At 39.3% G+C, this 15,320-nt stretch overlaps 1 protein-coding gene across 2 annotated transcripts in view; it reads right to left on the bottom strand.

Moving 5' to 3' along the window:
• The window catches only part of glg1a (golgi glycoprotein 1a), a 38,612-nt gene that overhangs the window by 4,392 nt on the left and 18,900 nt on the right, over positions 1–15,320 (bottom strand). The window contains exons 11-26 of one of the 2 annotated variants that reach the window (XM_088334155.1): positions 10,612–10,765; positions 10,496–10,513; positions 9,365–9,502; positions 8,247–8,333; positions 8,106–8,168; positions 7,866–7,979; positions 7,027–7,115; positions 6,821–6,938; positions 6,652–6,744; positions 6,442–6,579; positions 4,754–4,877; positions 4,533–4,675; positions 4,361–4,462; positions 4,194–4,301; positions 3,944–4,064; positions 2,032–2,138 (exon numbers count right to left, since the gene is read on the bottom strand). In XM_088334155.1, coding sequence (XP_088190281.1) covers positions 2,032–2,138; positions 3,944–4,064; positions 4,194–4,301; positions 4,361–4,462; positions 4,533–4,675; positions 4,754–4,877; positions 6,442–6,579; positions 6,652–6,744; positions 6,821–6,938; positions 7,027–7,115; positions 7,866–7,979; positions 8,106–8,168; positions 8,247–8,333; positions 9,365–9,502; positions 10,496–10,513; positions 10,612–10,765 — 1,717 coding nt within the window. The remainder of the gene's footprint in view (positions 1–2,031; positions 2,139–3,943; positions 4,065–4,193; positions 4,302–4,360; positions 4,463–4,532; positions 4,676–4,753; positions 4,878–6,441; positions 6,580–6,651; positions 6,745–6,820; positions 6,939–7,026; positions 7,116–7,865; positions 7,980–8,105; positions 8,169–8,246; positions 8,334–9,364; positions 9,503–10,495; positions 10,514–10,611; positions 10,766–15,320) is intronic. The other variant, XM_088334156.1, reaches the window with a different exon arrangement.

Raw genomic sequence — 15,320 nt, forward strand, 5'->3', positions numbered from 1 at the left:
GCGCTACTGATTTTATTCTTAAAATATTGTGCAATGAGATATTTTGCAGATTTTAAGGCGCACCCTCAGGAATACCCACTAGTGAAATATATTTATTTTTTACAGTGGCTTGTGAAACCATTTGGACCCCTTGAACTTTGTGACCTTTTGCCACATTTCAGACTTCAAAGATATAAAACTGTAATTTCTTGTGAAGCATCAACAATAAGTGGGACACACTCATGAAGTAGATATTTTAAACGAAAAGTGGGTGTGCAAAATTATTCAGCCACTTTACTTTCAGTGCAGCAAACTCTGTCCAGAAGTTCAGTATGGATCTCTAAATGATTCAATGTTTATCTAATTGACTAACGATAAATGGAATCCACCTGTGTGTAATCAAGTCTCTGTATAGATGCACCTGCACTGTGATAGTCTCAGAGGTCTGTTTAAAGCGCAGAGCGCATCATGAAGAACGAGGAACACACCAGGCAGGTCCGAGATACGGTTGTGGAGAAGTTTAAAGCTGGATTTGGATACGAAAAGATTTCCCAAGCTTTAAACATCCCAAGGAGCATTGTGCAAGCAACGATATGAGGAAGGAGTATCAGACCACTGCAAATCTACCAAGATCGGGCCGTCCCCCAACCTTTCAGCTCATACAAGGAGAAAACTGATTAAAGATGCAGCCAAGAGGCCCATGATCTCTCTGGATGAACTGCAGAGGTCTACAGTTGAGGTGGGAGAATCTGTCTATAGGACAACAATCAGTCGTATATTGCACAAATCTATGGAAGAGTGGCAGGAAGGAAGCCATTTCTTAAAGATAGCCATAAAAAGTGCCGTTTAAAGTTTGCCACAAGCCACCTGGGAGACACACCAAACACGTGGATGAAGGTGCTCTGGTCAGATGAGACCAAAATCGAACTCTTGGCAACAATGCAAGACGTTATGTTTGGCATAAAAGCAGCACAGCTCATCACCCTCTACACACCATCCCCACAGTCAAGCATGGTGGTGGCAGCATCATGGTTTGTGCCTGCTTTTCTTCAGCAGGAACAGGGAAGATGGTTAAAATTGATGGGAAGCTGGATAGAGCCAAATACAGGACCATTCTGGAAGAAAACCTAATGGAGTCCCCAAAAGACCTGAGACTGGGATGGAGATTTGTCTTCCAACAAATCAATGATCCTCAACATAAAGCAAGAGCTACAATAGAATGGTTCACCAAAAAACATATCAAGGTGTTAAAATGGCCAAGTCAAAGTCCAGACCTCAATCTAATTGAGAATCTGTGGAAAGAACTGAAAACTGCTGTTCCCAAACGTTTTCCATCCAACCTCACTGCGCTCGAGCTGTTTTGCAAGGAGGAATGGGCAAAAATATCAGTTTCTCGATGCGCAAAACTGATACCCCAGGCGACTTGCAGCTGTAATCGCAGCAAAAGGTGGCGCTACAAAGTATTAACTCATTGGGGCTGAATAATTATGCACACCCACTTTTTCATGGTTTTTTTGGGTTAAAAACGTTTCAAACATCCAATAAAGTGTGTTCCACTTCATGATGGTGTCCCACTTATTGTTGATACTTCACAAGAAATTACAGTTTTATATCATTATGTTTGAAGTCTGAAATGTGGCAAAAGGTCACACAGTTTACAAAAGTTTCGCAAGCCACTGTATATATTATGCGCAGAAGATAGAAACACGTATTTCATGGGATATAGATTTTAAGGAATCTAGTTTCACAACTAAAGTTAATCGATTAGTTCATATGTATAAGTATTTCGTTGTAGTTGTGCATTTCTGAATGTATTTACCCTTTTTCCGGCTGTATAAAGGCACACTGGATTATAATGTGTACGTTCAGATTTCTGGCAAAATTGGGGTTTGTGGTTGCCCCAGATTAATACATTTTTAAAACAATCGCCAGTTGCGGCCCTAAGTACTTGGTAGTATTTGGAAGCACAGTCTAAGTTTTTATTGATTCCGGATGAGTGAATGAACAATTGTATCTAATGCAGTCCAATTATTGAAACTGGCTTATCTTTACTTTTGCTGCATAGCTCCACATGTCGATGCGGTCCTGAAGTCTTTTCTTGCACTCAGGCTGCAGCCGGACGCGCTTGTCCTGCAATGCTTCCATTAGACAAGACATCTCTGCGTGCACAGCAAAAAAAAAAAAAGTCGTTTTTAGTAAATCCCACAACACATGGGTATTTCCAGTTTTAAGAAAAATCAATGAAGCAACTGGTTGAAAATATAAACAATTGGACAGCTTTCTGTTAGCCAACTCCCTAATTGTTTTACACTTTGCGCTTTTGTTCTTTTGATGCAAAAAAAAAATAAAAATAATAAAAAAAAATTATATGTATATACATATATATATATATATACATATATATACATATATATATATATACATATATATATATATATATACATACATACATACATATATATATATACATACATATATACATACATATATATATATACATACATATATACATACATACATATATATATACATACATATATACATACATACATATATACATACATATACATATATACATACATATATACATACATATACATATATACATACATATATATATATATATACATACATATATATATATATATATACATACATATATATATATATATATACATACATATATATATATATATATACATACATATATATATATATATATACATACATATATACATACATATATATATATATATACATACATATATATATATATATATACATACATATATATATATATATACATACATATATATATATATATACATACATATATATATATATATATATATACATACATATATATATACATACATATATATATATACATATATATATATATATATATATATATATATAAAGTGCAAGGAAATAGGTTTGATTTCAACTTTTCGCCCATTTTCTGACTGTGAGTGAACCTACATTATGTATGCACGATTTTTTTTTATTTTCAAGTTTCTCTGAAATCCCTCATGTTTCCGTGGTGAAGTAGTTAGCACACTATCACGCAAAAGATACCAGGTTCAGGACCAGTTGGGAACATATGTTGACCTACTGTTAAAGGGATCCAACCAGCTAACCTACTTAAAAGCCATTATGTCAATTAAATGTTCTAGACCCGGGGTCTCCAACTAATAAGCTGAGGGACACTTTTTGTTACAAATTAGCATTAAAGGCTCCCAATTTCATATGAATCTCTAAAACAACTTGTTACGACTATGTTGTTACTATGTTATTACCGGGTTCATTATTGGAAGAATAGTTAAATAGATTCAGTCCCAAAAAAAAAAAAAAAAAAAAAAAAAAAAAAAAAAAAAAAAAAAAAAAACATTTTGCCCAGCTGATGAGCTATTTTCAGAACAGGTTCACGGCCCTCGACAGCAGTGTTACCCTAGGGGCACCCTGTTGGAGATCCCGGTTCTGGACCCATAGCAGCACTATAAGGTGGAGGAAGACGCTTCCAGTGCCAATGAGCTATTTTCAGAACAGGTTTGGGGGCACACCCTAGGGGCACCCTGTTGGAGAACCCTGTTCTGGACCCATAACAGCACTATAAGGTGGAGGAAGACGCTTCCATTGCAAACAAGGTTGGACTTCTCGACATGCTAAACTTGCTCTGAGATTACAAATGGGTCTATGGTGCTCCCTTAGTGGCTTCTCTTGGCGCTTTTTCAAAACTGTTTGATAGTGGAAAAATATACGGTTATTGTAGGACAAAACAGCACAAATTATTTAAGTTTTCCAACAAATTAGTTCAAAGTCATTGATGCACAGGTAGACAAATAGAGGGGCGGCAACGGTTTAGACAATTGGGAGGCAGAACACAATGCAGGACGAAAATCTGCTAAGTGATAAATAAACCGCGATACAGCAAGAGATTACTATATTGAGTGAAGCCACTCACGTCTTCCCCTTCCAGGAGTGATGGCGGCACAGTGATGCTTGAGGTCCAAGGCGCAAGCTGTGTGGAGGACGGGATCCACAAAGATGTCCGCTTTACTCTCCTTCAGCATGTTTAAAACCTCCTACAGGGAGAACAATCATCAACAGTCCTCAATGGTAACCCGCATCAAAGTACGTTACAAAAATGTAGGCCTGTTCAGATGAAAAATTTTGATCTTTTTATTCTCTCTCTCACCAATACGCAAGTTTACCTTTTTACAGGCCTCCTGTTTAATTTTGAGCAGGTTAACTTTGAGACACTCCTCAACCTGACCCGTTTGCTCCTGAGCAGCTGCCTCTTCCGCACACAGCCGGGAAATCTGTATGAGAAGACGGGGTCAAGATACCGGAAGGTCGCAAAAGAAAAAGTCTGGCGTACCTCCTCTGAGCAATGCATCTGTAGCTGCGGGTCCAGTCTGTAGTCCAGCGCCGACTCCTGGAGAATGACTCGGATCTGGTCTTCGCAGTCCGAAGACAATCTCTGCAGCGAGCCGAGCCGCAATCGGGAAGTCAGGAATGAAGTGATCGAGACAGGCGGCGACTGTACTGACCTGATCAGCGTACTTGAGCTTGAGGCAGGCAATGACCTGACCCTCCAGCTCATTCCCCTCGCTGGCTTTGTTCAAGATGGACTGACAGAACTTCGGGATGTCGGCACGGCAGGCTTTCCTTAAAACCGGGTTCAACCTGTAGTCTGGAGAATAGCGGACGTTTGGGTGTGAGCCTGTTACTTCAATTACCACTTGTCATTAGTGTGTACGTTTGCTTGTACCTGTGTTCTGGGTGATCTGTCTCTTCGTGATCATCTGTTTGCACTTTGGATCCATTAGTTCGCTGTTTTTGTTCTGCTTAAGACACTGCAGAACGTTCCTGGCATCAGCTTCAGTGCAGAATCTCTAAAAAAAGAAAAAAGAAAATATGTCACCATCAAAAGTGGTCAGTAATAAAGTACATTTTCACATATAAGCACTTTCTAGTGGTCCATTATCTGGACAGTTAAGGTATTTTTTGATGTTTTTTGTTTTTATCTTTTTGCTCCCCCCAAAAATGAGATACAAAGTCCTTTTAGTGATGTTTGTGCGAGTCGCATATGCTGGGGCGAGGCGAATTTTTCGGCACAGAATGGCAAGGTTAAAATGATCAAAATAGGCAGAGAGCCCCTTCTTGCGGTTTAGAGTGAAAATAACATGTGAAATGATTTACCAGGTGATAATATGTCAATGATTTCAATAGGTCTCACCGGAGTATAAATCGCAACCCTGACCAAACGATGAAAAAAACTGCGACTTATAATCCGGAAAATACAGCATATATGGCGTCAATCCAATGCACAGACAGACATAACAGAGTTATATCTTGAGTCTAGATGTTTGAAGTAAAACCGAGTGTCCTCTGTTCCAAGCGGGCTGTCCATGTAAAGTGGGGCAAATAAGTTTTTAGTTAACCACTAATTGTCCAAGTTCTCCCACTTGAAAATATTAGAGAGGCCTGTAATTTTCAGCATTGGTAAACCTCAACCACGTGATACAGAATGTAAGGGTTAAAAAGACAGAAAATCAAACTTTTGGATTTTTAAAGACTGTATTTACAATCAATGAGGGAAAATAATTATTTGGTCACCTACAAACAAGCAAAAACCTTAAACTATTGTAAAGAAATCAGATAATGTGATATCGGCAAAGTATTTTCCATTTGGCTAATCATATTGTAGACTCAAGTTCATCAAGTTTCTGAATCCCTCGTCTTCAACAACCAAAACAGGTTGCCCTTCTAATGCCAAGAAATCCATGATCTTCTCAGAAGTTACTTTGCCGCTCATAGGCTTAATCAGCATTCCACAGTCTCCCTGCTTGCTTGCACTTGCTTAAGCTTAAATTAGCATTTACATTTGTCGCTAGTTTTGAATGACACACACTAAGCAGGCTGCGATTGGCTGGCAACCAGTTCAGGGTGTCCCCTGCCCACTGCTCGATGATTGCTGGGATGGGCTACAGCACCCCCGCGACCCTACTGAGGATAAGCGGTGTAGCTAATGAGATGAGATGAGATACTAAGCAGGATTGATGATTCCGTAAATGACAAATGAGATTGGTTTTGTTGAATTCCTTGTGTGCAACCTGGTGACCCTTCATAATTACAACGACTTTGGGAAAAAAAAAAATCAATTTTGGGCTAATTTTCATTTCCTCTGAAATATTGAAAAATGAATTTATTAAGACAAAATCCCCCAGATTGAGGCTTATTAATTGGCTGACCTAATAATCAGTGTGCTCCTCGATTAAATGTATTGTAAACTTTACAAGGTAAGTAAGGGACAACTAATGGAACGAATCCAGCAACCAAATTTTGGAATTTGATCTTTCAAAAAAAAAAAAAAGAAGAATGATTTTATTCCAGTGTCAAAAACGTAACCATTGTTTCTGTGTCCCCATATTCATGCACCCAGCTGAATTTGCCCACCTTGATCATTTGCTTGCAGACTCTCATGAGCCCATAGTCAAGCTCTGGGTCAGTCATCTCAGCTTCCTGCAGCTTGAAGATCCGCTGGTGGCAGCGCTGACTGAGGTGCTTCTTCTGCTCCTTCAAACACTCAATCATCTGAGTAAAGCAAAGGCTGACTTATTGGGAGGCTTGAAACCTTTGTCGGTGATGCAACTTTCCTGACCTTACCTGAGCGTTGCCGAAGGCCACGTTGGGGCACAGGCGACTGATGTCAGATTTACAAGGATCGTACAGCTCCGGCTCCAACCTTATATCTTCCGACTGGAACAGATTCGTACATTTAAACCAAAACAATTAATTCAATATGCAGAAATGATTTTTCAACCGCCATCCCAACCATTTCCAGCTCCTCCACACGCAGCTGTTTGCGACATTTGAGAGAGACCCGCTGCTCTTTTCCCTCTTGCAGCGTGTCGTTGCGCACAGTGGTGCTGAGGCAAATGACCACGTCCACTCTGTTAAGCACATCGGGATAGCAATAAGAAAAAGGACTTCATCAAAACGAGTAGTGCCACATTGCAGTGAAATAACCATTGTACGTACTTCTTTTTGATATTGGGGCACAAGCGCAGCACGTCTTCCTTACAAGCCATCTTGAACTTGTAAGAAAAGCGGAAATCCTTCATCTGAATCTTAATGAAAATAAATAAATTATCAGTGGGAGCATTATCAAGTTTGAAGGAAATCCTGTAGAGGTGCCAGAATTAACCATCATCAGGGTTTGGTTAAAATAATATCTAGTCTACTATATCGATTTCGCGTTTATAAAACAATATAAATTCATAAACCTATGAATCAATTATCCTTATATGTAAGATCTAATAAAAACAATAGGCCAAAATCAATTCTAATCAAAACATTTCACAAAGAAACATCATTGTAGCAGTAATAAAATAATTTAACAGGTTATTATTATATGATCAATTATTATGTCCTTATATAATAATGGTGGTCTGTGCAGCCCTTACAGACTTTTTGTGATTAGGGCTGAATAAATGAAGGTGACTTAATGTAACTATCACTTAAATTAGTGACCTCACTCGAAATTTAAATAGAAATCGAATCGATGTCGGAATTACTTTTATTGTCCAAATGCATACATTTTAAGCTCGCAGAGAAAATATTTGCTCTTATTTCTGTAGTAATGTAAATTATACAATGCATGTTTCTTTTTTACTAAATAAAACTTTGTTAGAAAAACGATTCTGAACAATATCGTATGCCCTGTATTGACGAGATAAAACCTCTTCAACCCAAATAACAGAAAAAGAATAACACCCTTCTTGTGTAGGTGAGGAGAGAATATACTGGAGCAGGTGTAAAGGCACGAGTATTTTCTTTTCTAAACATTAACTAAATCAAAAAATGCAGACAACACTTACCAGCTGAAAGTGTGTGACGCCAACTGAACACTTTTCGTTCATTTCCTTTTGGTGTTTGTTCTGAACCAAACATTCCATAAGATCGCCAGTGTCGATTTGGTTGTCAGCTAAGTCCTGAACACACACACACACACACACACACATGGGTTAACTGTCCTCTTCAAGTTTTGGAAATTGCAGAGTAGAAAATCATTGTTTTTTCTGATAAGTATTCTAAGAAAAAGGTGATGTTTGTCTCACATGGCAGTGGGCCTGGATCATGGGCTCACATGCTCTGATTAGCAGTGCATCGATTTGAATATCCTGGGGGAGCAGAAAATACGAGAAGCAATGTAATTATAAAAAAATAGTTACTTCAAGAAAATGAAAAAAGGTGCCAACCTCTGACTCCAACTCAGTGAGGTTTCCCACAACGTCCCTGCAGGCAGACACCAAGTCCTCCAGATGTTCCTGCAGACACTCCAGCTCCTAACCAGCAACACACAAAAAATTGTCAATCTGACAAATAAATCAACTTGTTGAAATTGTACTCATCATATGTGAAATAATCCTGAACTCACAAAACCCATTCTGCGGTGCCCACTTTAAAGATTTGACATGAAATAAATGAATACCATGACACTAGTTTGATAAATAAATTGATCAGTAAATAAAAAGGTCGCAATTTTGATAACTGATGAATTCAATGTGAGTGTTTTTCCTATTCTTGCTACCAATGAGAGAGAATGAGAGAGGAGAATATTGATATTCAACTCTTATGCTTTCCTATGCTTCTGAACGTCCTTGAGATGGTTCAGCTTCTTTATTGGAGTCGTGCTGAGTTTATATAAACTTATTGGACTTAATCAAGAGAGGCACACAGTTGCCTTTAAAAAAACCTTACAACTCAAAATGCATGTTGATGAATAACAATCAAGAATTCTGGCAAGGATTACAAAATAATTTCTGTAGCACTAAATGTTCCTAGGAGCACAGTGGTCTCCAAAGTCTTCACATGGAAGTTTAAGATGACTAAAACCTGACCGTGTAGCTAAAATGAGCAATCATGGGAGAAAAGCATTGGCAAGAAGGGAGAAATAAATCAAACATAACTGTGGCTCAGCTCGAAAGATGCAGTAGGAGGGATGGGAGAAAATTACAAAGAGTCAACTATCACTGTATTCCTCCACCAGTCAGGGCTTTAGGGTAGAGTGACCTCTCCCTCAGTGCAAGCCCACATAGACATTGCCAAAGAAGCACTAAGGACTCCCAGACCACAAGATAAATGGTATGTGTGGATAAAATCAAGCACGGCCTAATACAGGGAAAAATTGCAGTAGGAGCATCATCTTCTGGGGGGGGGTTTCAGCAGAAGGGACAGGACCACTGGTTGCAAGTATATGAACCACTGATCTATTTGATAAAACTGACTGAGCAAGTAAAAGAACCATCCAGAAAAAAAATAACATAGAAGGTTCATAGCTTCATAGTCATCAGATTATAAAAGTCATTTGTCTGACCTGTCCAGTGTCAGTCTTCTCGCTGCACCACTTGCCAAGGTCCGTCATGCAGCGCTTCTGCAGCTCAGGATCCAGCTTCACATCCAGTGCCCTCTGGTGGAGAATTCGCTGAACCTCCACTTTACAGTCGCGTGATAGCTGCCAACACAGACAAATGTTGACTACCATTGAAAAGATGGATTTTGAATAACCAAAAAGATAAGGCAGGGGCCAGGAACCGTTTTGACCACAATAGCAAAAGCATATCGTACACATTATATTTTAGGATATAAATCAACAAAACCGCCAAACCCGCTCTACAGACAAAAGTAAATTCTTCAACACATAGTTTACTGTGTGACAATGGATGATTTGATCAAATCTATGAAATGATAATAATGCCAGAGACGGTGTCTTTGATCAATATATACATTTACCACTTACAATACATCTCAACAATCAAATTGTTATGGGTGCTTTGCTAGTTTTTAGATGTGTGTCTTGTTTTGTTTTGTCAGAAAGTGTTTCAACGGTGAACATTGTCTGTTGAGCTTCCATATAAACGCTCCTTTAGCAGTATACAACCAAGACAGGGTATGTTGGTGTGATACCTCGACTGTAAACTGAACTTGAGACTGCGCTTTATGTATCCTGTACGAACCATTTATGTATTCAGTGTTGTCCCGGCTTTGCAGGTTCTCTACTCGGCTATGAATGCAACAATGTAGTATATAACAGTATATAATGGTCTTGCGGGCCATAGGTTCCCAACCCCTGACATATACGGGATGGATTTGGAGCTATAAGAAAACAATACAAAGCAGCCTTAATATTTTGACAAGAATATGATTTTATCGAATTAGAAACAGTGTAGCAATGTCAATTCAAACAGAATACTATTAAAATGTGATAGTTATATTGTGCAATTGATCACAATATTTTGTTTGAGTGGTGTTTATCACCAAAGCGCAAACATGCCATCACCTCAGCATTTTTAAATTTGCATTTGGAAAATCCTGAAAAAATTATGACCAAAGGATCAAAACAATTAGAATATCATTCCAACCCCGATTCACGATCAACACTCAAATCTATTACCTCAAAAATTTGTTTCTTTCACCAGATAATTGACTGGCAGAGATTAACACTTACCTGAAAGTCAGTGTCGACCTATTTACACAAGAACATACCACACGTTTTCATATTTTGAAGAAATAGAACAACCTGGAATGTAAATTCCAATAATTGTTCCTGGGGTTAAGTCCTACCCGCCTGCCTTGCTCTTCAGTACGGTAGGCATGGCGGTACAAACAGGAGAAGACGGCCCCTGGTGGCATCAGCTCGCTGGTCTCATTCCAACCATGTGTATGACACAGTCTGGCAGCATCGCCTTGGCATTTCTTGTAGAGTATCGGGTCCAACCTGGGAAAACAAATTGATAGAAACTGAAATATTGCTACAATTACAACGGTTGTCAGTAAACTTTGTACTGTGGTTTGGAAATGCTGTAGCGCAGTGGTCGGCAACCAATGAGCAACGGACCAGTATCGGGCCGCACAAAATGAAAAATAAGTTCCATTATTTTTTCCATAGTATTGTTTATACTGACACCACTATGTTTACACAGAACATGAAGTAGGGGTTTGAGATGGTGCGTTTGAATTCAAATCACTGTTGGTCACACGAGCGTATGCTGTTGCTTGTTGGGCGGTGCAACTATCACGTTGGAAGTAAGGATCACCGTCCGAGGGAGATACAGCGAGGAATCAGTATAACCAAAGTTCTGCGCTCAAAGCCAATCAGTGTGGAGAATATTCAAGTGGAGCCCACTAAATCAACTTGTTGAATAACTTATGGCGACTTTTGGAGTTTGATGCAAGGATGTCTATGCCAAGAACACAAACAAGTTTTTCGTAAATGTTGATTCATTTGGCAAGTGTGTTGCTATTGGCATGTCCACCTCACAGTTCACAGGTCCCGTGTTGAATTCAAGCTACGTCCCAGTGTCGAATATGCATATTTCATCCCACATTCCAAAAACATGGCTGGGATGGGCCCGGGACCCCAACTACCCTTGTGAAGATAAGCAGTGTGGAAAATGAATGAGTGAACGTGATTGGTGCGATGTCAAAGGGACATCCAAATGTTGCACATGATTACATAGTTGATTTTTTATTTATGCAGTTATTATTGTTATTCTTTTAGAGCAAGTAAAAACATGTTTAATACCGCCCTTGGGCCCGGCTGTGAACATATTGTCAGACTTTAAACCGGTTCAGGGTACAGAAAAGGATGCTGATCACTGTTAAAGAATACATTTGTGTGGAGATGTAAATATTTATTTATGGAACAACACTAACAAGCTAACATTGTAAATGTTTTGCCCCTTCAAATTACAGTTGTGTGGAGCTCAAACCCTGGGAGCATCAGTGCGTAAATCCCAAAGTGAAAATGTTCATGAGTTGTCTTTGGAAAATAGCTGTTTGCATTGCCAACATCTCTGCAATGTTCGAAAGAGGTTGCCTGTCAGTAGTAAAACCACACTCCATTAAATTAGTCTGCAACGCTTTCACGAAGGAAGTTGATGCACAACAAAGCCCACAGTTGTTGAAAAAAGACTACGGGCAAGTATTGCTTGAAACTTGTCCTGTGTTCTAAAGTGTCCATGTCAAATTAATTTAGGACGGTTTCAATAAATTGTGGTGGTAACTCAGTCAAGAAACAGCTTAGTAAAAAATAAGGAAATTCGGGTAAGGAGTGAAACCAATCAACTACCAAGTTTTTTAATTCATTTGGGGGAAAAAAGAAAAGAAAAGAAAAACAGAACAAAAAGTGAATTAAGGACACTTCCCCAAAAAATTTCACTAATTAAAATTGCAAGCCACACTCCACAAGGAAACATTACCACTTTATTAAAATGATTGAGCAATTTTAACCAGAGATGGAATATATTCTCGGCTAACAAAAGAAAAAACTTCACTTCACTTTAGTAGCTTCACAAACGAATGCACAAACGACGTCTTCAAACTTTCATGAGCTAGTACCTTGCTGCACAAAACACTTGACTTTTTGTGCTTCTACGTATTCAAGATAATGAAAACCCATGTATTCTTTGCTGTGTAGTAATCCCTCGCTGGATAGCGGTATTAAGACTTCGCCAGATTTTTAATTGAATCGTCTTATCATTGATATAAACGTATCATGCAGCAGACAGCATACAACAAATGTATGTGTGTTGGGTGGGCGTGACTGTCTGTGTGTACGACCATGATAGGCTAGTGCAGGGGTCGGGAACCTATGGCTCGCGAGCCATATATGGCTCTTTCTATGAGTATCTGTGGCTCAGAGACCAATTTGATTGCATGCAAAATATCTCCATCTTGTTCAAAACCGGAGTTGTCGATCCTATTCAGGTTAGAGGTAAGATCGGGCCCAAAAAAAGCACCCGAGCCCGACGCAGGCCCGAGGGGTAATAAACCCGACCCGGACCGAGCCCGACTAATTAACTGGATTTGCTGGCCCGGCCCGAGGGGCCCGAAATTACATATTTTATTTATAAGGAGGGGTGATTTATGATAACAAATTAAACTCTGCCTTTTGTTACAACATCTAGGCCTAAGTTAAATAAAACTGTATAAACATTTACATCTTTTATATTTCTGTGTCTGCACTGCAGATGTCACATTAAGCGACAATCTGTCATTGACGGTTTTTTTTTCGAGGTAGCGAAAACATTTAAGGGCGTCCGTCATTTTGACGACTTGGTCATTGGGCCATAATCCACAGCAGCAGTAGTAGTACGTCCTTAAGATTTTAGCGCACTTTCATTGAGGGGTTGTTGACGACGTGTTGTGCCCTTTTCCGACTCCTATGAAAATCTCCCCCCCCCCCGATCGTATTCTATATAAAACGCTTATTAAAACAATAAAGCGAGCTAATTATAATAACTGTCTTTGGGACGAATGATAATATAGATGTCTGACGTTCATTACTTTTGCCAGGACAGCTTTTTAAATGTCTGATCAGCGTCGAGGTCCCAGTCTTTTTGCTATCGTATGCGAGCAAATTGCCACATTGACACTCAGCGAAGCCAACGCAAGTCTGTGTATCATTTTCTACTATCAATTTGAAATTGCTCCACACTTGACTCTTACCAGAGTGCGTTTTCCTCGTCAGTTCTCCTCTTTTGAGTTTATCCTTAACTTCTTGTTGGTCCGACTCCATATCGGGGATACCAGGCCAAAATCACGCGAATTTGCGGAGGGGAAGATTATTAAGAGGACAGCATTCACGTCACGTCACGTGCACAGAGCATGCTCTGGCTCCGTTAAAAGCAATTACAGCTCCTTCTCCGTTTTATCCAAATTATTTATTTTATAACAAGTATTCCTTGGTCTAGTATCCATACATAGTTTAAGTATATATTTTTAATGAACATTTAACACATTATTAATTAATTTTAAAAAAAAAAAAAAAAAAAAAAAAAAAGCAGGACCGAACCCGACCCGACCCGACCGTATGACTGACATTTCAGGCCCGACCCGGCCCGAAATTGCCTCGGGTTCGGGCTCGGGCCATAAATCTTAGCTCTAATTCAGGTACACGTAAAGCCAAACAAAGCTAAATGCTAAGATAACACTTTGCAGTATATATAGGGCACGTTTTTCACTACAACTTACAGTCAAGGTGTCACACAAAAAAGGGGGGAAAAAAACTCGATTTGGCTGTACAACGCTAAAGAATCCTTTATTTAAAAGTTCACTATATAATCTGTGTTCAGTGTTCAGATACTTTATGATGAATCCACAGAACTGTAAATACGCCAAAACACCAGAAGAGAACCTAGTCATTTGATTGGGTGAGTGGGAGGGATGGGTGGAGCTATGCAAAAAGTACAAGCATCCCTCCCATCTCTCGCCAAAGGTAAGCACATAAGGCTCCCTATTCTCAGAATGTTGTGACGTTTTTACAAAATAAATGCTTGCATCTGGTTTTGAAACCAATATGTATGAAAAAAAAGGGTCAAAAGGAGTTTAACCGATCTTGAGTAATTGCAAGAAAGAGACAAGTTTAAAGTGGTCTGTTTGTTGAATTTGGGACAGGGGCTCTGGCATTATTCTCTTTTCATAATTTTGATCAAATCATCAAAAATAAATGTGCTGAAGACTAAGCTTTTGTCTGGGGCGCCGGTTTAGCAATTTAGTAAATTTGTCTCATAATATATGGTGTGGCTCTTTCCCAAAATAAAATTAATATTTTTTGCTTTTATGGCTCTTTGAGTCAAAAAGGTTCCCGACCCCTGGGCTAGTGTATCTTGGGAGGACACACAAGACAATGTGGCCACCAAAAGAAACTGCAAAGCACAGCAACGGGTAGTATTTTAGTGGATTGTTAAATTGAAAAGAAAGTCAATCAAATTTGATTTTTGGGAAAGTCAGAAAAGTCAAAAGAAATGCTGATCAACAGCGGGTACTCCGTGGATTGTTATTGGGTCCGGGAAGAGACTGAGGCAGCGTCGGGGGAGAAAGGTACAACACGGCTGCAGGTCCGACCTACAGCTATGGCTAGGCTACATAACATCTCTCTTGAGCCAGCACTGCCGAGCCTGTGTCTCACCAACGCCAGATCCATTACCCATTAAACAGATGATCTAGAGCTACAACTCCTGGGAATGCGCTACATTTATGACTCTTGTACTTAAATCCCCTTGGAGACCTGCTTCAACCCATGGATCCTCGATGCTAGTCTGCAGCTAGCAGGCCGCTCTCTACATCGTTTCCTTACACTGAAAGGAGAAGCCCTACAATTTCGTTGTACTATTGTATAAAGAAAATGAAGACCATTCATTCAACTGCATTTCCGTGTTTTTAATTTGTAGCTCTATAGTTATTTTGTTACAATCATATACATTATATGTTCCTGATTTTTAGTAGATAATACTTTGGGGGGTGGCTGGGATGGGCTCCAGCCCCCCCGC

Source organism: Urocampus carinirostris, chromosome 4, assembly GCF_059441175.1.
Source record: "Urocampus carinirostris isolate Australia breed hairy pipefish chromosome 4, RoL_Ucar_1.0, whole genome shotgun sequence".
Lineage (NCBI taxonomy): Eukaryota > Metazoa > Chordata > Actinopteri > Syngnathiformes > Syngnathidae > Urocampus > Urocampus carinirostris.